This window comes from Mustela nigripes, chromosome 17, assembly GCF_022355385.1.
Source record: "Mustela nigripes isolate SB6536 chromosome 17, MUSNIG.SB6536, whole genome shotgun sequence".
In the NCBI taxonomy this organism is placed as follows: Eukaryota; Metazoa; Chordata; class Mammalia; order Carnivora; family Mustelidae; genus Mustela; species Mustela nigripes.
In genome coordinates, this window is record NC_081573.1 from 3,354,063 (window position 1) to 3,378,707 (window position 24,645).

The window sequence follows — 24,645 nt, forward strand, 5'->3', positions numbered from 1 at the left end:
AGATCATGAGCCCAGAAAATGAAACTTCAGAGAGTATTCTCAACAGTGCATACGTTGGGGCTGTGATTGTCTCATGATCTATAGTAAAACAGTACCGTAAATAGCCTTTGTTTGTGATGTTTTTCATGCTCCAATTATCAGACACATACAACACATACACATGAAAAATTAAATTTACAAATATGTACATGATCAGCAGAGGGAGATGGAGAGGCCAATATACTTTGGGGCTTTGACTTTAAGATCCTTCCAACAGTTCATGGGGCTGATCATGATGGTCTGAAACACGCTCAAGAGGCAGATGCTACTAATGGACACGCCCCTGCTCGCTCTCTGAACATATAAAAGAAGTTTGCACCCAAATTTGCTGGAAAAATGTTTCAACCCAAAAGTCATCATTGTCTGGGGGACTCCCTTAGAGAGAATGACCATGGAGTTGGATATGATCAGGTGCTTGAGAATCAAATGGGTACACCTCACCCTGCATTTGGTGTGGAAAAGGAACAGGTAATGGTAAAAAAGAAAATGACCCACAATTCCAACTATCATCAGTGACAAGAAGATTATTCCCATTATCAAATTCCTGGAAGATATTCTGTCATTCAACATGTTTTCCTAAAAATTATGGCAACAAGCATTCCTCTGAGCAACAAGGCCAACTGAAATTTTGACACCCAGATTCACTTTCACTGTGCACTCCTGCTCGACTTCCAAAACTGTCAGAGATGGGAAGAGATGGAGATCTAGTACATTTCATGTAAAAATCAGCAGTAGGGATGAGGGGATGTTAACCTGGGAGAGGCAATGACAAATGAGACCAAATGGAAAGAAAGAATAATACAAGATTTTTAGAAGAAGTTGAAATTCACTAGCCCTATTGGAAAAAAGAGTAAACTTGATCACTACTCATACCATAAACCAAGTCAATTGTGAATAGATTGCTGATCTAAATTTCAAAGACATAATAGGTTTTTTGAGAAAAGTTTAAAAAAAAAACCCTTTATTTGGCCTTTGAACAAAATATTTCTTTTTTTTTTTTTTTAAAGATTTTATTTATTTATTTGACAGAGAGAAATCACAAGTAGATGGAGAGACAGGCAGAGAGAGAGAGAGAGGGAAGCAGGCTCTCTGCCGAGCAGAGAGCCTGATGCGGGACCCGATCCCAGGACCCTGAGATCATGACCTGAGCCGAAGGCAGCGGCTTAAACCACTGAGCCACCCAGGCGCCCTGAACAAAATATTTCTTAAACAGCACTGAACATATTAATCACATGGGAAAATGATTTTATAGTAAATTTAGAGGGGTTTTTCATCAAAACACCCCCACTACACACACAATCTATAATTAGCACAGAGAATTCTTAAAGACTATGCAGCAGAATAAACAACAGAGAAACCGTTCCAACAAACACTTGTGGAGGGTATTGTGCTAAATGAAATATGTGGAATGTGAGGAATAGTGCAGAGGCTCAGAGGGGAAGGGAGGGAAAACTGAATGGGAAGAAATCAGAGAGGGAGACAAACCATGAGACACTCTGGACTCCAGGAAACAAACTGAGGGTTGTGGAAAGGGAGGTGGGTGGGGGAACAGGGTAACGGGGTGATAGGCATTAAGGAGGGCACATGATGTGATGAGCACTCGGTCTTATATGCAACTAATGAATCACTGAATATTATACCAAAACTGAAGATGTACTATATGTTGGCTAAGTGAATTTAAATTAAAACTTCAAAAAAGAGGTTATTCAAGAGATACCACGTGAAAATGTTCAATGTCTGTAGTTAGAAAAATTTCAAATATAACACTACTGCCTGGTGCCATCAAACACTACCCAGAAATCTAAACTCAGAGTGAGAGAAATTTCGGCAAAGATATGGATCAACCAAGAATCTCATACACTGCTGATGGGTGTTAAAATTAGTACAAACATTTGGAAACTGTAGTACCATCTACTTTCACTGTCCCACAAATACACTCACCAAAAATTTGTACAGGTATCCCCAAAAGACTGGTTACAGAACTTACATACCAGCATTACTCACTACTCACAACAGCCCAAACTCAGGAAACCGATTTCTCATTAACAGGAGAAGCAATCCATGAATGGTTTCATATTCACATGGAGTCTTCTACAGCAAAGCCAAATGCCAACGATAATATGAAACAACACAGATAAATTTTGAAAAGTCATATGGCATGAGAAAGAAATCATAATAACACATTTCATGCAGGATAAGTCCATTTATGTTAAGTATGGAACAAACAAAAGTAATCTAATCTTTCAAATGTTGGAAACTTATGAACTTATTCCCAAACATTCCAATCCTACAGATATAGCCAAGAAAATGATGCCTATGGGAATAGTGACTTAGTGGGATATCTGGGGGTTTGAAAACATTCTGTTTCTCATCTAGGAACTGTGTACATAGGTGGGGTCACTTGTGAACTCCCAGTGAGTTGCACAGTTGAAATGTACATAACTTTACTTTTTAAAATACAAATCACCAAAGTAAAATTGCACGGAGATGAGAAGGTTCTTCCTGTGAATGTGTTCAGCCTGCCCACAGAGTCTGTACAGAAAGAAACTTATAGACCTAAATGCTTAGATTTGAGCCCAACAATGAACATCACAGAACTGTAACATTGCTACTTAGAGTAAGTCTGAGATTTTGTGCACTGAAGCATCCTAAATCTTTGTTCTTTCTGATGAGTTTGTTGCTCTGTCATGGGAGAAAGGATATTTACCAACACATACAAGGTCCAGTAGAGAAAACGGAAATCCCAATATCCTGAGGAGGTTTCACGTTTTCACCCACCTGGAGGTCCCAGGGCTGCTCCTGATGATTGGAGATGCAGAAGAGGCAGCTGGTACCAATGGACACACACCCTGCCAACTCTTGAGGATAGCAAACTGATGTGTACTCAAAACTCATGGGAGAATGTTTCAATTAAATGCTGCGAATATCCCGAGACACCTGTAAAAGAAAATGACCAATAAGCAACTATACTCAGATAAGGATCACATCTTGGGACCTCATCTTGGATTCCCTGTAGAAAAGGGAGAAAGAAGTGAGAAAATCCCCAGAACCAATCACAATGTCTGATGAGGAAACCATTCTCGTGACTAAACCCTGGAGTCATTCTGACAGATCCCAGTGACTGTAAAGTTCCTCAAAATCAGAAGATCCCACCCTGGAACAGGTTCTGGGGGCTACAAATATCATATCAACTGAAATCCATGAACTCTGGGAAACACGTTTACTTCAGCATGGCTCTGCTAAGATGCTTCCCACTGTGGAAAAAAGAACCTTCCAACAGCCCATAAAATGCGTGAATCAGAGCTATCAAGCCATAAATTTGGAATCTCTTCTATTTTCCTACCTGCAGGATGTAGGCGCTGACATTATTTTCATTGTAGCGATAAGGACAACTTAGGTACAGAGGGTAAAGCAATCTGTCTAAGTTCACATGGTGGTTAATTAAAGGCCAACTAGTGACTAGAGCCTAGCCGGCTGGTGCCAAAACAGTGTCCGAACCTCTGTGCTCTATGAACAAAGCATGTCACCTGTGCTTTCAAATAATCCAGACCTGTATTTCATTTCATACTCTTCCATTTTCCTATCAGTTGTATTTTATTTTATAATCTCAGCTGTAACAAGAATCCATCTTTCACTAAGAATATTTTCTCTGTGAATAAGATACATAAATAAAGTTTTCTATTTTTTTTAAAAGATTTTATTTGAAAGAGAAATAGAGAGAGGGACAGAGAGAGGGGCAGCACCCATGAGCAGGGGGAGAGACAATAGGAGAGAGACAAACAGGCCCCCACTGAGCATGGAGCCCAACGCAGGGTTAGGTCCCAGAACACTGAGATCATGACCTGAGCCAAAATCAGACATTTAACTGATTGAACCACCCCGGAGCCCCATAAATAAAGTTTTAGTATCATAATGAAGTGTAGGTCCCCAATTATAGGCTGATTCTACGTCAAACATCCCTATGCCGACATATTGGGTAAACACAGTATCTACTAAACAATACTTTTTTGACAGTATAGTCATTTCCTGTCGCACAAGGAACAAAATTCATGGCCTCCATCACACAAACTAAAGCATCATATTACTTTGTTTTCTAAGCAATGTTCTAGGAAATACTACTATTTGATGAAAGAGAAGTAGAAAACTTATTGATAATTGTTTCAAATGTTGAGGTATTTATCAAAACATACACTGAGTCAAACTATTAGCACTAGGGCAAGAAGTGTAACAGATTAAAATATAAGACACATATAAAATGGAATCTAAGAATATGGAATTGTGTGCATCATGTAAGTTAAAATCATAATCAGTTCTGAGACTGGGACTGATATTAGAATATTACTAAGCTAGAAAGAACAAACCAAGATTCATGTGGTCTAACGCCTCTTGTCTGATCCTGTAGCAACCTTTTCCTTAAATGCTGTCTCCACCTTCAGGAGAAAAAGCAGTCTCTTCCTAGACATGACACCTCAGATGGTTTCAGTAGCGGCACAATTACTATCTCCAGTGTGTCACATATTCAGTGTTAGATTAAAAATAACTTTTTAGGGGTGCCTGGGTTGCTCAGTGGGTTAAGCCTCTGCCTTCGGCTCAGGTCATGATCTCAGGGTCCTGGGATCGAGTCCCGCATCGGGCTCTCTGCTCAGCAGGGAGCCTGCTTCCCTCTCTCTCTCTGCCTGCCTCTCCATCTACTTGTGATTTCTCTCTGTCAGATAAATAAATAAAATCTTTAAAAAAATAAAATAAAATAAAATAAAATAAATTTTTTTAATATCCTGGAAACAAATTCATCTACATGATCTCTATAGATCAGAAAACTGTTACATCTCTAATCTACTCAGTATTAGAAGGATGAAGGCATTGTAAGTACACCTTTAAGAAGACTGAAAATTTAATCTGATTCCTGTAATGTGAACAGAAGATGGATTTCATAACTACAGTCCTTACACACCTTCCAAACAACTCTTTGCTATCACTGGGATTTTCATGAGTTAAGTGTCCTCAGAGAGGATTTTAGTAAATCACATCAGGAGCCATCAGGTGTGGGTCCAGGGTCCAGGATCCTCATCTCTCTTTATAAGCTTGGCTCATACCCAAGGAATGATTCCACCTCCCTGTTCAGCTTTGCCCAAAACTGTCCTGACCCACAGAATCCCTTTCACAGATGTGAACACTTAGACGTGCTCCCTTACAGGCTCTCTCAAACTGAAAGAGAAAATATTCACCAGACTCCTTCCCGATGGATAGGGCTCAGTGTAAAGGTCATGGCAACCAGTATGTGAGGGAGGGAGGCAGCCAGACCCCAAGATAAGACTTCCCCTCCACTCCCCTCAGAATTGCAATTATCATTTCACACAGGATGGCAGTGAGAGTGCAGGCTTCAGTAGCTGAAAATATCTCCGAAAAACTTTTTCCCACTGCTAATTACCAAACCCAATTACAAGTTTGTGAGTATCTCCAAGGAGACCACTGTATGGTTTAAGAGAGGCACCTACTTTTTCATGATCCCTGATGGTAGACAGGGTCTCACATGGAAGGAGCAATAAATACTCAAGGGACTGGTGGTGAGATGTACGTATCTCACAGGTGTCCCCGATTCCCTGAGAAGTTCTGCCACTAAGATCGAATTCATGCTTAGTTCTGTCTCCTAAGCTGCATCGTTACCTAAGAATTTAGAAAAGACATGAAATCATACAGGGTCTAACAAGTATTTCTTTTTTTAAAAAAAATTTTTTAATTTTTAAAAATTTCTTTTCAGTGTACCAGAATTCATTGTTTATGCACCACATCCAGTGCTCCATGCAATACGTGCCCTCCTTAATACCCAACACCAGGCTCTCCCAACTTCCCACCCCCCACCCCTTCAAAACCCTCAGACTGTTTTTCAGAGTCCATAGTCTCTCATGGTTCACCTCCCCCTCCAACTTCCCCCAACTCCCTTCTCCTCTCCCTCTCCCATGTCCTTGGTGTTATTCCTTATGCTCCACAAATAAGTGAAACCATGTGATAACTGACTCTCTCTGCTTGACTTATTTCACTCAGCATAATCTCTTCCAGCTCCATCCATGTTGATGCAAAACTTGGATATTCATCCTTTCTGATGGAGGCATAATACTCCATAGTGTATACGGACCACATTTTCCTTATCCATTCATCCGTTGAAGGGCATCTTAGTTCTTTCCACAGTTTGGCAACTGTGGCCATTGCTGCTATGAACATTGGGGTACAGATGGCCCTTCTTTTCACAACATCTGTATCTTTGGGGTAAATAACCAGTAGTGCAATTGCAGGGTCAGAGGGAAGCTCTACTTTTAATTTCTTAAGGAATCTCCACATTTCTTAAAGAATCTCCACATTCTTAAGGAATCTCCACATCTTCCAATGTCGCTGCACCAACTTGCATTACCACCAACAGTGTAAGAGGGTTCTCCTTTCTCCAATCCTCTCCAAAACACGTTGTTTCCTGTCTTGTTAATTTTGGCCATTCTAACCAGTGTAAGCTGGTATCTCAATGTGGTTTTGATTTGAATCTCCCTGATGGCTAGTGATGATGAACACTTTTTCATGTGTCTGATACCCATTTGTATGTCTTCATTGGAGAAATGTCTGTTCATGTCTTCTGCCCATTTTTTGACATGATTATCTGTTTTGTGTGTGTTGAGTTTGAGAAGTTCTTTATACATCCTGGATATCAGCCTTTTGTCTGTACTGTCATTTGCAAATACCTTCTCCCATTCTGTGGGTTGCCTCTTTATTTTGTTGACTGTTCCCTTTGCTGTGCAGAAGCTTTTGATCTTGATGAAACTAGAAGCTGGTTTTTTGAAAGAATCAGTAAGATCGATAAACCATTGGCCAAATTAACACAAAAGAAAAGAGAGAGGACCCAAATTAATAAAATTATGAATGAAAAGGGAGAAATCACAACTAACACCAAGGAAATAAAAACAATCATCAGAAATTATTATCAACAATTATATGCCAATAAGTTAAGCAACCTAGATGAAATGGATACATTCCTGGAGAACTATAAACTTCCAAAACTGAACCAGGAAGAAACTGACAACCTGAATAGACCAATATCTAGCAATGAGATTGAAGCAGTGATCAAAAACCTCCCAAAAAATAAGAGCCCAGGACATTACTGATTCCCTGGGGAATTCTACCAAAATTTCATAGAGGAAATAACACCTATTTTCCTGAAGCGGTTTCAAAAAAGCAGCTTCAGAAGCAGAAGGAAAACTTCCAGACTCTTTTTATGAAGTCAGCATTACCCTGATCCCCAAACCAGGCAAAGACCCCACGGAAAAGGAGAATTTCAGACCAATATTACAGATGAATATGGTTGCTAAGATTCTCAACAAGATCCTAGCAAATAGGATCCAACAGCACATTAAAAAGATTATCCACCATGACCAGGTGGGATTCATCCCTGGGTTGCAAGGATGGTTCAACATTTGCAAATCAATGTAATAGAACAAATCAATAAGAGGAGAAAGAAGAACCACATGGTCCTCTCAATTGATGCAGAAAAAGCATTTGACAAAATCCAGCATCCCTTCCTGATTAAAACGCTTCAAAGTATAGGGATAGAGGGAACGTTCCTGAACTTCATAAAATCTATCTATAAAAAACCCACACCAAATATCATCCTCACTGGGAAAAAGCTTGCAGCCTTGCCGTTGTGATCAGGAACATGACAAGGATGCCCACTCTCACCACTCCTGTTCAACATAGTTTTAGAAGTCCTAGCAACGGCAATCAGACAATAAAGAGAAAGAAAATATATCCAAATTGGCAATTAAGAAGTCAAACTCTCTCTCTTTGCAGATGACAACATTCTTTATATGGAAAACCCAAAAGACTCCACCTCCAAACTACTAGAACTCTTACAGCAATTCAATAATGTGGCAGGATACAAAGTCAATGTACAGAAATCAGTGGCTTTCTTATACACCAACAATGAAAGCACAGAAAGGGAAATTAGAGAATCAATTCCATTTACTATAGCACCAAGAACCATAAGATACCTGGGAATAAACCTAACCAAAGAGGTAAAGGATCTCTACTCGAGGAACTACACAACACTCATAAAAGAAATCGAAGAAGACACAATAAGATGGGAGACCATTCCATGCTCACAGATTGGAAGAATAAACTTTGTTAGAATGTCTATACTGCCTAGAGAAATCTATATTTTCAATGCCATTCTGATAAAAATTCCACTGGTATTTTTCAAAGAGCTGGAGCAAACAATCCTAAAATGTGTATGGAATCAGAAGAGACCCTGAATTGCTACGGAAATGTTGAAAAAGAAAAACAAAACTGGCAGCATCTCGTTACCTGATTTCAAGCTTTACTACAAAGCTGTGATCACCAAGACAGCATGGTACTGGCATAAAAACAGACACACAGACCGGTGGAACAGAGTACAGAGCCCAGATATGGACCCTCAACTCTATGGTCAAATAATCTTTGACAAAGCAGGAAAAAATATACAGTGGGAAAAAAGACAGTCTCTTCAATAAATGGTGCTGGGAAATTTGGGCAGCTGTATGTAGAAGAATGAAACTTGGACATTCTCTTACGCCATACACAAAGATAAACTCGAAATGGATAAAAGACCTCAATGTGAGACGGGAATCCATCAGAATCCTAGAGAACATAAGCAGTAACCTCTTCTGTATCAGCCACAGCAACTTCTTTCAAGATATGTCTCCAAAGGCAAAGGAAACAAAAGCGAAAATGAATTTGGGGGACTATTTTTAACTTTTTGAGGAACCTCCATACTGTTCTCCAGAGTGGCTGTAATGGTTTGCATTCCCACCAACAGCGTAAGAGGGTTCCCCTTTCTCCGAATCTTTGCCAACACCTATTGTTTCCTGAGTTGTTAATTTTAGCCATTCTAACCAGATCATACCAATTTTTTTTTTTAAACGTTCAATGGGAACACACCTACTTCTGATACCAGCTCAAGTTCAGGACTCCTAAAACCATGTGCCATTTTCAGAATTCTCCAGAAGGACTCCTATAAGTCACCGAGAGCTATTGTACTCACCACTATGGTTTATTAATCTGTATCTGAAAGGATAGGATACAGATTAATACTAGACATGGAAGAAATATATGGGGTAGGGTCCAGAAAAAGTATGAGAGTTCCAGTGTCCCCTCTGTGAAGTGATGGGTGTGTTATTCTCCAGACATCGATATTTGACAATACTCATAAGCATATTGCCACCAGGGATGCCCACCAAAACCTAGTTGTTGACACTTTTTACTGGAGCTCAATCACATACTGACTGGATAGCTATTTATTCTCCTGTTCTAGGGAAGTCTGGCTTATTTATTTTGTGTTCAGCTACTTCAGAAGTGGACCTGACACTGCATGGCCCAAGTTCCACTCATAAACCACTATCAGACTGTCTGGTGGCCATTCCCTGAGATAAACAAAGGCAATACTGTGAGCATGACATTACAAGGGGTGGAGATTATCTTCCAGGGTGATATGGCAAAGGACAGACCTCTGTTAAGTTTTGCCAAATTTTCCCTATATTCTTCCTACTCATCCAATATCCCAGTACAGGAATAGAGCCATATGGTTGTCAACCCATTCTGCGAACACAAAGAACATGCACATACATGTTCACACACTCAGAAACACACATAGTATGCACACTCAAGATAAATACACACGCACATAGTCTTTCCCATCCTGGCATATATAGGCTCACACCCGCAGTCATGTGCACACTGACCACATACAGACTCACACTCACATACATACATACTCATAATGCACACCCAAACACCAATGTCCTACTCAATTTCACAAAAACCCTCACAAAGTCACCAGGTGTATGCTCCTCAGAAAAATGTCTGTATAATTCTTTTCCTATGTCCAAGTCTGTGAATGCAAGAAAGAGGAGCCATGTCTACAACTGAACTCCTTCCGAATGCCAGGAGCACATTTTACCTGTGTAGCATTTCAAAACTTCTCTGAGCTCTGCTATGGGAATGCAGGGTGTGGGGAAAAATTTGGTGGTGAAAGGCAGTTCATGAGCTGTAACATAGCAGAACAGGAGCAGAGGGGAAGAGGGCAAAGCAATGAAACATGGTGACATGGGACAGTATTAGTCCAGTAGGGCTGTCATGACAAAATATCAAAGACTGGATGGTATAAACAACAGAAACTTATTTCTTCAGAGTTTTTAGGTGACAAATCAAGATCTAGGGGTCAGCAGAGTTGGTTTTTTCTGAGGCTTCTATGCCTGCTTGAATATGGCCAGCTTCTCCCTGCGTGTTGTTCACACAGCCTCTCTCTGGTCTTGCATATCTGCATTGCTGCTATTTCCTAACTTCCTCTCCTTGTAAGGACGTCAGTCATATTGTATTAGGATGCACTGCAACAGCCTCATTTTTAGCCTCATCATCTCTTTGAAGGCCCATTCTCCACATTCTGATGTATTAGTTATTAGGACTATGAAATATGAATTCTGGGATAAACATCCTGTTAGGAATCCAATTACTAACAGGAGTATACAGAGTGTGGGAGGTGTGAGAGTATGCAGGATAAAAAGACACACAGGGCTTAAAGGGTGCACGATGTTTCAAGTGCATTGCAGGTCTTGATGGAACAAGGGGACAATGTGCATGGAAGTTAAAGGTGTAACACAGCAGACATTAGTTTGTGGACCTAGTGTTACACTAGTTATAAGAACAAGGGGGAAAATGAAGGAAGATAATCAGCGACAGTAAGGGGAAGGTGGGAAAGCCCAGGACAATTCATGTCCATGTGGGCTTAGAGAACAGAAGGCAGGAAACACATTTTGTAGGATTTCAATGTTATTTGATGGTGGACAACACTATGACACATGACTGGCAAAAAGGCAGAACTCTTAATAACAGCTCCAAAAGGAGAAGGATGCCAGGCAGGACCATGCTGGAGGGAGGGCGCTATATATGGATGGGGACAGGGTAACAGAAGCTAGAGCCATAGAACAGCTCATGTGTGGAAGCAGAGTGAGAGGAGCTAGTTTTCTAGAGTTCCCACTGAACTGGCTGACTTGAAGCATTTCACAAGCTCAAAACATAAAGCTGTTCCTGGTTGTCTGGTACCTGACCCTGGGTGGTCACAACTGCTGCAAAGTGGCTCAGCTTGTGTGAGTCCAGTAAGGGAAGTGGTTAAAGCATGGACTGGTCAGCTGCTTAACAAGGGGAACTGACTGCTTGGTAGCTGGAATCTTCAAATAGCACTGATATGAAAAACCACAACAAATATGATATGACACTATGTTCTTGGAGTATGGATGGGCTGGACATGGTTAGTGGTCCAGGACAGAGGGTTAAAAGAGAGCTGAAACCTTGGTGGAGGGATAATGGTGTTAAGGAAACAAAATGGGTGTGGGTGATGAAGTCAGCTGGGAAGAGTATGGGAATTAAAAGACGAAGGGCATCACCTCAGAGGCAAAGGTTATAAGTATCTTCTATACTTGCTGACTAAATTTTCTTATTTGGTTATAATACCATTTACTAGACCTGTTAATTTTCAAGGTGCTTTTCCCCTGCTTCATTAATAAGTAATTGCTGGAGTAATATATATTTTTTATTTTTAGACCACATACTGGGTCACAAATCAGGAATCAACGGATACCAAAAGACTGAGATTATTCCCTGCACATTCTCAGATCACAATGCTTTGAAACTGGAGCTCAATCACAAGGAAAAGTTCAGAAGGAACTCAAACACCTGGAAGCCAAAGACCACCTTGCTTAAGAATGCTTGGATCAACCAGGAGATCAAAGAAGAACTGAAACAATTCATGGAAAACAATGAGAATGAAGACACTTCGATCCAAAAACTATGGGATACAGCAAAGGCGGTCCTAAGGGGGAAATACATAGCCATCCAAGCCTCCCTCAAAAAAACCTGAAAAATCCAGAACACAGCAGCTGTCTCTACACCTTAAAGAACTGGAGAATCAACAACAAATCAAACCAACTCCACACATATGGGAAATAATCAAGATTAGAGCTGAGATCGATGAGGTAGAAACCAGAGATACAATAGAACGTATCAATGAAACTAGAAGCTGGTTTTTGAAAGAATCAGTAAGATCGATAAACCATTGGCGACACTAATCCAAAAGAAAAAAGAGAAAGCTCAAATACATAAAATTATGAATGAAAAGGGAGAGATCACAACGAACATCAAGGAAGTAGAAACAATCATCAGAAGTTATTATCAACAGTTATATGTCAGTAAGTTAAGCAACCTAGAGGAAATGGATGCATTCCTGGAAAACTATAAACTCCCAAAATTGAACCAGGAAGAAATGGACAACCTGAATAGACCAATATCTAGTAACGAGATTGAAGCAGTGATCAAAAACCTCCCAAAAAACAAGAGCCCAGGACCTGATGGATTCCCTGGTGAATTTTTAATTTTTAAAAAGATTTTATTAATTTTTTTTTTGAGAGAGAGAGAGAGTGTGTGTGTGGTGTGTGTGCAAGTAAGGGGAGTGGCAAAGGGAAGAGAGAGAATCCCGAAAAACTCTGAACTGAGTGCACAGCCTCACTGGGAGCTTGATTTCATGACCCTGAGATCATGACCTGAGCTGACCCAAGAATTGGACTTAATGGATTGAGGCACCCAGGTGCCCCTGGAGTGATATTTTGACATTGTTGGAACAACTTATCTCTCTTCGAAGTATTTTGGCATCTACTGATGATTTTTACCTGAGTCAATTATCAGATCATGGTTGCAAAATAGTTGTTCTAACATCCCACTACCTTTTTTCCAAGTTTTAATTTAAATTCTAGTTAGTTAACATACACTACAATATTGGTTCCAGGAACAAAATTTAGTGATTCATCACTGATATACAACACTCAGTGCTCATCAGAACAAGTGTCCTCAGGGCGCATGGGTGGCTCAGTTGGTTAACTGTCTGCCTTCAGTTCAGGTCGTGATACGGGGGTCCCAGCATCAAGCCCTTTGTTGGGCTCTCTGCTCAGCGGGGAGAGCTTGCTTCTCCCTCTCCCTCTGCCTGCCACTCTGCCTACTCGAGTTCTCTATCGAACAGAAAACAAACAAATAAAAACAACTGCCCTCTTTAATACTCATCACCCATCTGGTCCATCCTCCATCCACCTCCCTCCCTCAACCCTGTCTGTTCCCTACATGTAAGAGGCTCTTGTGGCAGTTTCATGCTCTCCTTTTTTTCTTTTCCCCCTTCCCATATGCTCATCTGTTTTCTTAAATTCCACATATGAGTGAAATCATACAGTATTTGTCTTTCTCTGACTTATTTCGTTTAACATAATACACTCTACCTCTATCCATGTCACCACACATGTTAAGATTTCATTCTTTTTTATGACTGAGTGATACTCCATTGTATATATGTATAACACATTTTCTTTATCCATTCATCAACTGATGGACATTTGTCCCTTTCTGTAATCTGGCTATTGTTGATAATGCTGCTATAAACACAGGGGCACATATATCCTTTGCAATAGCTATTTTTGTATCTTTTGGGTAAGTACCTAGTAGTGTAATTGCTGGAATATAGGATAGTCCTATTTTCAGCTTTTGGAGGAACCAACATACTGTTCTAAAGAGTGGCTGCACCAGTTTGCATTCCCAACAGAGTAAGAGGCCTCCCCTTTCTATGCCTCCTAACACGTGTTGTTTCTCATGTTTTTAATTTTAGCCATTCCTAAGAGCTGTAAGGTGACAGCTCATCTTAATTTTCACTGGTATTCCCTGATGATGAGTGATGTTGAACATCTCCTCATGTCTCTTAGCCATCTGTATGTCTTCTTTGGAAAAATGTCGACTCATGTCTTCTGCCCATTTTTAAACTGGATTATTTGTGTTTTGGTTGGTTTATGTATATATCAACCAAATATATACATATATACACATACATATATATGTATATATAAGATATATATCAAATGTATGTATATAAAACATTTATGTATGTATATATGATATATATTATCATACAATATATTTGATACTCTTAGCAGATATGTCACTTGCAAACTCCTCTCCCATTCTGAAGGTCGCCTTTTAGTTTTGTTAATTATTTCCTTTGCTGTGCAGAAGCTTTTGATCTTGTTGAAGTCCCAGTAGTTTATTTTTGCTTTCATTTCCCTTGCCTCCAGCAATGTAGCTAGTAAGAAGTTGCTATGGGCAAGGTCAAAAAGATCACTGCCTGTGTGCTCCTGTAAGATTCTGATGGTTTCCTGTCTCACATTTAGCCCTTTCATCCTTTTTGAAATTATTTTTGTGTATGCTGTAAGAAAATGGTACAGTTTCATTCTTTCCCATGTTGCTTTCCAGTTTTATTAAAAACCTCTTTTTCCCATTGAATGCTCTTTCCTGCTTTGGTGAAAATTAGCTGACCATGCAGCTGTGGGTTAATTTCTGGGTTTTCTTTTCTGCCCCATTGATCTATGTGTGTCTGTTTGTGCCAGCACCATACCGTCTTGATCACTATAGTTTCGTAATACCACTTGAAGTTCAGAATAGTGATTCCTCCAGCTTTGGTTTGGTTTTTCAAGATAGCTTTGGCTATTCAGGGTCTTTGTGGATCCATACAGACTTGAGGATTGATTGTTCTAGCTGTGTGAAAAACGCTGATGGTATTTTGAGAAGGACTGCATTAAATGTGTAGATTGCTTTTAGTAATACAGAAATTTTAACAATATTTGTTCTCCTAATCCATGAGCATGGAATGCTTTTCCATTTCTTTGTGTTATCCTCAACTTCTTTTTTTTTTTTTAAAGATTTATTTATTTATTTGACAGACAGAGATCACAAGAAGGCAGAGAGGCAGACAGAGAGAGAGGACGCAGCAGGCTCCCTGCTGAGCAGAGAGCCCGATGTGGGGCTCGATCCCAGGACCCTGGGATCATGACCTGAGCCGAAAGCAGAGGCTTTAACCCACTGAGCCACCCAGGCACCCCCTCAACTTCTTAAACATACAGCATCATACTGGTTACTGGAGTAGAATTTAGTAATTCATCATTATATATGACATCTAGTGTTGATCACAAGTGCCCTCTTTTTTTTTTTTTTTAAGATTTTATTTATTTATTTGACAGAGATCACAAGTAGGCAGAGAAGCAGGCAGAGAGAGAGAGAGGAGGAAGGAGGCTCCCTGCTGAGCAGAGAGACTGATGCAGGGCTCGAGCCCAGAACTCTGGGATCATGACCTGAGCCAAAGGCAGAGGCTTTAACCCACTGAGCCACCCAGGTGCCCCACAAGTGCCCTCTTTAATACCCATCACCCATCTAGCCCTTCCCCCACCCATGTCCCTCTATCCACCCTCAGTTTGTTCTCTATCATTAAGAATCTCTTATGGCTTCTCTCTCAACTTTCCTTGTTCTCTCCTTCCCACATATTCATCTGTTTTCCCTCTTAGATTCCGCATATGACTGAGACTATATGGTATTTGTCCTTCTCTGACTGGAGGTCTGGCATTCCTGCACAGGCTGTTAGCTCCGGTCTACTCCAGCCAGCGTCACTGGGACTTGTTACATGATGAGTCGTGTGCTTTGCGTGCAGCCAACACTTGTGCCCCCGCGTGGACAGCGGCGCAGTCTGTGTGCAGCCAACACTGGTGCCGTGCCTGGACAGCAGGGAGACAGCCCCACCACCAAGCTGCAGCTGTGAAGGCCTCCCAAAAATGCTGGTTCAGCGCAGCGACCTTTCCGGCCGCATACCTGTGCCCAGGTCTCCCGGCCCATCTTGCCCTCGTCAGAACTAGGATCTGCAGTCCACACCTGATCCCCCCACATCTGGACCCCTCCACCACCCACAAGACCCAGATCCTCCCCAAGCCCACAGACCAGGACTCAGGTTGCCCTCTTCGCGCAGAGTCTGAAGCACAAACCCTTCTCCCTCTGGCCCTTCCCCTGCTCGTGCTCTTTCTCAAATAGATTAATTAAATCTAAAAATAAATAAATAAATGAAGCACAAACCCATCTTCTCATTCCCACGTGTTCTGGGTCCCAGACTTCCCCCTTTCCCACTTCCTCCCAGCCCAGGACCTTGCGCATGCGCTCCATGGGGCGCAAAGCTGTGGTCGCTCGCCCCACCCCCGGGACCTGAAACCAGTGTCCCCTAAACTCTAGATGACCTCGAGGGCGGCACCACGGGCCTGGGACTCGTCACTGAATACACACGGTTAACGGTGCCACCAGACTCTGGTCCAAAACAGTCCCTCTCACAGGACCCCGACCTCCGCCTATCGCGCGGTGCAGGCTCTGGAGCCGCTGCGAGCTCTGAGCTGAGCGGCCGACAGCACGCAGGTCCTCTCCCTCCTCGGGACCCCCAAGCACTACCACACCTACATCAGCCCACACTCCCTGACAACTAACCTCGCAAAAGGAGAATCCGCTGCTATAACGCGGTCCCTCAGGCGGACAGCGAAAGGAGCAGTAGCGCCGAAGCCAACTGGGAAAACGCGAGGGTCACCTGACCCTGGTTCCAAATGCGCATGCGCAGGAAGCCAGTAACCACACCCACATTCGCGCTTGCGCAGAGGCCACCCACGAAGGCCCGCCCCGCCTAGGACCTAGACCCTGCAAGTTCTCCGTACCCTGCTTTGGCAGGTGGGGTCTTCAGACTTTTCGCTATAGCAGCCCCTCCTCCCTACCGGAATCGCCAGTCCTGGTTCCGTTCCTTCCCTTTCTTTTGCTAAATGCAGGGAACCCACAGTATTTATGTTGAGATGTTGACGGTAGTATGTAGGGGTCGGGTGTGTCCTTTCTTTCTCTGGTGCTACCGAAGGAGGGACTGGTGTGGGGGGATGCTGTGGAAACAGGGTTCTGGGGGGAGAAGCATCAGCCCCTTCAGGGACCGTGCTGAAAAGGCTTATTCGTGGGCCCTACCGCGGCTGTGCCTCAGTCTTTCAGAGAGGGGTTCTCCTATAGATTCGGTTTCAACAGGAATTCAGGAGATTCACGTACCCTTTGAGAGGCAATGTCTGGCTAAGCAGTCCTCAAGGCTGGATTCCCATTAGGATCACCTGGGAGGTTTTCAGAACGACCGTCTCCTGTGCCCTGCTCTGTTCATAGATACCATCCTACCGCTATGTACTCACCGCGAAGGGGCTCTCTGGGGTCGTTTTTTACAACGTGAGTGTTCTCATTCACGAGAGCTCATCCTCATCACTTATGCATCGCCCCAAACCCCCTCTCCAAATGCAATCAAACTGGGGATTAAGTTTCACCGTGTGATTTTGGGGTGGGGAGGAAGAAATATTTAGTCTGTTGCACTGATATTACTCCTTAATAACTTAATCTGTAACAAGATACACATTTATTTTCAAACAGTACTTACATCAAAAACATGTGGGACCTTGGCTGGGTACTCTGATTAGGGTCACCATCTGACATCAGGGTGTCAATCAGCCTGGGTTTCAATCTCCAGAGTCTGGGGAAGAATCCACCTCCATAATCTTTTAGGTTGTTGGTACAATTTATCTCCTTCTTACAGTTTCTACGTGTGCTCACCTACACTTCAGCTTCCACGACAGCAAGTCTGTTCAATCCCTTGCATGCTTCAAATCTCTGATTTCTTCTTCTGTCAAATCTGTGTGTGGTCTCTCACTCGAGGACTCATGGAATTACTTGGGATGCACCAGAAAATCGGGGATAACATCTCTTTGTTAAGATCATCTCATAAGTAACTCTAAATTTCCTATATCCCTTTTACTTGGTGTCATAACTAAACCAAGGGAGCAACCCCCAAATTGGAGATCTGTATTAAGAAATCAGTGGAATTTCTGCAATGAAAAATAATTTAAACATTATCAATCTACAACTCTATTACCTGTGATTCCTTCTTCTTATGGTTTCCTTTTAAAACTTTTTTTGTTTTGTTATGGTAGTCACCATGCAGTAGGTCATTAATTTTTTATGTAGTTCTTATGGTTTCTTATGATGAAACACCTGGGGGGAATATCCTTTAAATTTTCAGGTAGCCCATGGTTTATTTTCTTACAATAAAGCCCATGAATAAGAGTTACTGAAGCTCAGATAATTAAAGTGCTGGATTTTACAAATGTCACAACACATAAAAGAATCTTCATCAGAATGAGGGTTTTGGAGGGGAAGGGGTGGGGGGAATGCGTGAACCTGGTGGTGGGTATTAAGGAGGGCACATATTGCATGGAGCACTGAGTGTAGTGCATAAATAATGAATCTTGGAACAATGAAAAAATAAAATAAAATTTTAAAAAATTATATGCTGTGGCATAAAATTTCTTTGACCCATAACAGTTTTTCAATAATGTAGAGTTTGGGATGGGACAGGTCTTCCCAACACTTGCAATGTGGAATACCAGTAAACAGCCTCTCCAGCCTGACCCATCCAGGTCTCATCCTTTTTCTGATTTTCCCAGGAAGGACTGAGTTTTGTTATCCAAAATGGCACCTTCACTCCTATACTATATTTTCTATTTGATGATGTGGTGGAGCATTTTATATGAGCAAGAGTTTTGCCACTTAAATGAAATTAGAAGCTTGCTTGACACTTGTGATTTAACCATGAAGCTGGAATTAATGAATGGGGGTCAAAGAGTGGATTCCAATGTGTCCTGTGCCACCACCATCCCTCCTAGCTCCGTCATTCCTTTGCCCCACCCCACATACCCATCTCCCACCTAGATACTCGACGACCCCACCCGTGGAGCTGGAGTCACCTGCTAAACCTGCATGCACTCCTCACCTCTGCTCAGCCCCCATCAGACTTCTTCATTGCACACCATCTCCTTATTGTCATCTTCTTGATACTGTTTCTACATGATCACTATTCCAGGGACTCCAAGGTGATCTTCCTCCCTTTCCATCACTCCCACAAACCACACAATCCAGACTCTTCTTTGTCTTGCCAAACATCCACTCCCAATTCCAGTATCTCCCCCTGGGTCCTCTATGCCCAACACCATCCAGTGTCCCAGTCTCAATTCCTATATGAACCCAATCCATACCCACACCCATTACCCCACCTCTATCACCTTGACCCTTTCTCCTGGCTCCCTGGCTCCCTCACTGTCCTGTGCCTCTATTGCTTCAGTCCTCATGTTCAAGGTCTCTTCTCCTAAACTCTCCTAATCCTCTCCTCGTCTAACCTTCTCTATCTGCCTTGGACCACACTCTCTTCCTTCAAGGTCCACCTAACCCCCACATATTCTCTCCCTCCACTCCAAACAAGTTTTAAATCCTGTAAGACTCCTATGAATTTCACCAACCACAGACCATGAATGTCTTCCCTACGAAGTGCCCATCCCTGTTTTCTCCTTTATTCCCGTGAAACCTTGCTTTACCCAGATCCCAATATACCCCATACCTTCACTTCCTGGCACACTTTGTGTCCTTGCACCCTCAAATGTGGCAGTGTTCTCTGTGACATCAAACACAGTTGTCTTTTATCCCTCCTCATTCTTTCTTCTTCTATACTCTCCTTCCCTTCAACCCAAGACCTTGGCATAACTGTCTTGTCCCTATGCCCTTCTTTCCCTGTGCCTTCTCTCTCACCTGCTCTATCAGACTCCCATGAACTTCCCCACCCCACATACTCCAACATTCCCACCACATGACATGACCTAGGGTTGTAATGCTCAAAGAAATTTTTAAGGCTGTGTATTGAAAATATTCTCCTTGTGGATTGTTGCAGGCTTGGAAGAATACAAATTATAAAAAGGGGCCCCATTTCTGGCATCCAGAGGTCTGGAGATATAACTCTTCTTCTGTATATGAACATGTCATGATGAATGTGTTAGCCAATTGTGTGATAATGAATGTGAACTATTTGTGTGAAGGTGTGGTGAACATTAAGGTCGATGAGAGCTAGCTTTATGTGTGCCTGAATGTTTGTGAGTTTCAACTGCAGTTGTGTAAGTACATGAGTGACTATGTGTCTACTAGTATGTGAGTATATGCGAATGTGGGTGTGCATACACACGTGTGTTTCCATCTGCATGTAAGTGGATAAATGAGTTCATGTTTGTGTGCAGTCTTAGTTGCCCACCATAATGGCTCTGACTTGAAAATGACTGCTCATTGCACAGTGAACTTGCATCACATGTGGATTTGTTTGTAGGGAAAAGCGAAGGATCAGTTTCAACTCCTAATTTGTATATCTTCTTACCAAAGCAGCAAGAGCTCATTACTGCAAATTCAAACACAACAACAACAACAACACAGTAAAGAACTGTTGTAACTGTGTGATCTTCTTAAATTAAGTAGGTGAGGGTTGGCTCATCCAAAATCTTGTAAATCTTGTAAAATCTTCTAGTTGAGCCATCTGGTCTTCTGTTTTAAATCTGAAACACTCTTTTAGAAACTTCGTTCTTTCTTCTGTGGATATTGTTCTGTCTGTATTTCTTATGAAGAGAGGTCAGTTATGGTAAAGCACATGTTCCTAAACAATGATCCTATTTACTGGCACTGAATTGTTCAAACAAGACCAAATTCATTAACTTTGATTTGTGAAACAATTTCTAACTGTGTTGTATACATCATGTTGCTCCTTTTACTTGTATCTCTGAATATTCTGCCCAGGTATTTTGTCTCATTCTCTAATTGATTGGTTCAGTTCTGTGGTCAGAAGATTAACAAAGTTTCGGGGTAGAGAAACTTCTCTGGGAAGTGTGGAATCCAGTGAGACTCACACACCTGGCCACAAGTCCCTCATGTGTCAGAACTCAGTATTTGCTGCTGTCCTTCAGAGAAGACCCTGTCTACACAGAGAGACCAAGGAGAAAAGAGCCTCTCACAAATACTCAAATAGTCTCCTATGGGGTTCTAACTAGAAACTTATAATTGTTTTTTGTAATTAACAACTGGGGAAATTTTTCAGAAACATCTTCAGTTCCCAAACTCATATTCCCAGTGCAGCTACAAATGAAATAATTGCAGTTTTGAGGGTGGAGACCTCACAGAATCATGAGCTTATATCCCAGGGTCTGACTGCCCCCCTCCCGCACACATACAGGCTGCCATGCCCTTCACAGTAAGCAGCTCCCGGCAGCAGGAAGGTGTTGGTAAGGATTTCTACTTCAAACTGAGAGGTGGTGTCCATTTAAGAAAAGGCGTCTCAAGAATCTGGGTGAGTGATCGTATCAGAAAAGGACAATGTTCTGTGTATCAGCTGATTCATTCTGAAAGCCATGCAGGAAGGTGGAGTAATTCTGAGGCTTGAACTCAGCTCGTAAAGAGATGGGGTGTGTTTACTGCAAGTATGAATACTCACTGATTCTTGGGTCCTTAAAGACTGAGCTGTAAAATCAACCTTCTGCACAGCCACATCCTAGGAATTGTAGACTAAATGCTCAGGGTTGCTAGCGGTGCACCTGTGACACCTCCATGCTTGTAGTGAAGAATATAGTGCATGTACAGGAAACATGTGACCCTGTGAGGAAAGTATCATCCAAATGGTAATGGCTTGAATGGACAGGGGTCCTCTAACTCTGGATCTACCACTAAATTTTGGGGACACTACCTGAGCCTGCACTGGAAATCTCCATAATCTGTCAGTGACAGCGAAACATTCATTTTGAAGGTTAGGAAATGAACAAGTAAGGAACAGGTAACATAACAATGATGCATTACAGATGGTAGCTGTCAGGTGTTTATCATGTTCTCTCCACCCATTTAAAAATTATTCCGGACGTCTGGGTAGCTCAGTTGGTTGAGCATCTGTTTTTGGCCCAGGTCATGATCCCAGAGTCCTGGGATTGAGTACCACATTGGGCTACCTGCTAAGCAGGAAGCCTGCTTCTGCCTGTCACTCTGTCTACTTGTTCTCTCTCTCCCTCTCTCTTTGTCAAACAAATAAATAAAATCTTTAAAAAGTTATTCTACTGGCAATATAAAAACCCAGTGCTTAGACATAGAGAGTGCATAAAAATATATGCCTTACAGATGCCAATTTGCAGTGAAGTGTCTTATGGTTATATCATTCACAAATCTGAGTGTGTTGTTAATAGCTTTACTTAACTGAAGTATTAATAAATGGATGAGTATATCATTTGAAATCAATACTAACTTAATTTCTGCCTTACACTATTATTATTTTTATCATGTGTTAGTGCTTTATGTCCCAAAGTTTAAAGAATTACTTGTGATTATTCAACGATTCCTGTGATTGCTACCATTATACTTTATTCCTGACATAAAAGCAAATGAGTCTTTCTGTGGCCATCTTGATATCAAGCCAGTCTTGCATGCACTACATACAACTTGTAACAGGACAGATTCCTGCAATGTTCTGCTACTAACAGTGCATGTACATTTACTAAGATATTGAACACTTTACCCATAATTGATATTGTCCTGTCCAGTAAATCATCACAAGTTAATGGAAACTTGTAATGAAAATTATAGACTATCACCACTCTACAATCAACCATAAGGTGGCAAATCAAAACTAACTGTACATCTGGATTGTTTGATGAACACAGCTACTGAGCTTTCTTTCTTTTTTTTAAGATTTTATTTACTTGAGAGAGAGTGAACATGAGAGAGGGAGAGAGAGAGAGAAGGCACACAAACCAGGAGAGGGGCAGAGAAGCAGACTCCCCGCTGAGCCGGGAGCCAGATGTGGGGTTAAATCCCAGGACTCTGCAATCATGACCTGAGCCGAAGGCAGACATTTAACCGACGTAGGCACCCAGGTGCTCCAGCGACCTTATTTTCTTGCAGACCATGGTCGCTCAGTGAACTATCCCCATTTCCAGCCCAACCGGTTCTCAGTCCCCACACAGTCTGAAGGAACAGATGTGGAAAAATAACTGGCCTCTCTGTATGTCTGTTCTCTTCCTCTTTTAGTTACATCCACAGTAGTCCTGGCCTCATAGGGTCGTGAAGCATGAAGAAGTTCTCACATGAGTGCCCTCACAGGACAGATTTTACATTATAAGTGCTCTTAAAAGTTCTATGTTCAGTCCTTGGAAGGCTGTGTTTCCAAGGGGGAATGAAGGGAAGGGCGAACATACTGGAATTCTGCTGATGTGATACATTTGGCCCATGCCTCGCGCTCCCACAAAGGACATTTTAGCTCAGCAGGCAACTAACAGTGTCCGGGAACAGAGAAAATGGCCAACAGCGAACTGGTGGTAGGACTGATCTTCTTAACACAGACGATGGTTGGCATCCTGGGCAATTTCTCACTTCTTTATCATTATATCCTCCTTTCCTTCACTGACTACAGGTCGAGGTCCACAGATTTCATTCACAAGCACCTGACTGTAGCCAACATCTTAGCTCTGCTCTGTAAAGGAGTCCCCCAGACCATGGCAGCATTTGGGTGGAAACATATCCTTAGCCACTTTGGATGCAAACTTCTTTTCTTTCTTCACAGGATGGGGAGGGGAGTATCCATCGGTAGCATCTGCATCTTGAGTGTCTACCAGGCCATCACGATCAGCCCCACAAACTCCTGGTGGGCAAAGCTTAAAGTAAAAGCTCCCAAGTACATTGTTCCCTCTATTTTCCTGTGTTGGATGCTGCAAATGCTGGTAAATGCCATTTTCCCTGTGTATATAATTAGTGCATCGAGCGACAAAAACATCACAGGTGAAAAGAATTTCGGATACTGTTCTTCAGTTCGTCATGAAAAAACCACAGACTCATTGCATGCAGTATTGCTCTCACTCCCTGACATGCTATGTTTGGGGCTCATGCTCTGGGCCAGCGGCACCATGGTTTTCATCCTGTTCAGGCATAAGAAGCAGGTCCAACATATACGAAGAACTGTCTCTGCCAGGTCCTCCCCGGAGTCCAAAGCCACCAAAACCATCCTTCTCCTGGTGAGCACCTTTGTCTACTTTTATTCCCTCTCCTCTGTCTTTCAAGTTATTTTGGCTCTTTCTGATAATCCTGGCTGGATCCTCGTGAATGTCACTACAATGACAGCTGTGTGTTTCCCAACTATTAGCCCCTTTCTGCTCATGAGCCACAACTCCAAGGTACCCAGGCTCCTCTTTGCCTGGAGAGGGAATATAAAATCCCCTTATCTTAGGAGAAATATGTAAACTGTATGTATATCTACAATGTACAGTTGCCAATTCATTCATCCCCCTCAGGGTCCTAAATAAAATGAATCCAAGACAACAGTAAACAGGACATGCGAGCATCTTCTTAAAAATAAACAATAAATTATGACAATATTGTAATGAAACACCATTATCTTCTAAATACTTAAATAATTGAAGTTTTCCTAATACTTCCAGTAAAGGAGTACAGAATTGACGCAATAACAAACACCAGGACTTGACACAACCTGGATATTACAGAGCAGTCTTCAAGTGTGTGGCTTTCAATCTAATGCAATAAATTTCCAAGAAAGGAACCTGGCACACAGTTTCAAGAAAAGGTGTATGAACATGGGGTAGAGCATGGTCCTGTCATTCCTCTAACTGAAGAAAACAATGTCCCCACTACATAAAGAATAGCCTGAGTGGAGCTGGAGGAAACGTCCATTCTCAGGCAGTGGTGTTTCTGGGAGCCAGTTATTAAGTTTTGTAGGTAAGTCACATCCTTAGAGAGAGGGCACTGATCTGTTTGAAATATGAGGTGGTGAAGGGA

The 24,645-nt window shown here is 42.0% G+C and overlaps 1 protein-coding gene and 1 pseudogene across 1 annotated transcript; one reads left to right on the plus strand and one right to left on the minus strand.

Moving 5' to 3' along the window:
- LOC132005851 (vomeronasal type-1 receptor 4-like) overlaps positions 1–16,523 on the minus strand; it is a 16,886-nt pseudogene extending 363 nt beyond the window's left edge.
- A 6,087-nt stretch (positions 16,524–22,610) lies between these two features.
- LOC132005490 (vomeronasal type-1 receptor 4-like) lies at positions 22,611–24,130 on the plus strand. Its single transcript, XM_059382679.1, has one exon. It carries the CDS (start codon positions 23,154–23,156, stop codon positions 24,090–24,092), a length of 939 nt encoding a protein of 312 aa, XP_059238662.1. The 5' UTR covers positions 22,611–23,153; the 3' UTR covers positions 24,093–24,130.
- The last annotated feature ends 515 nt before the right edge of the window (positions 24,131–24,645 follow it).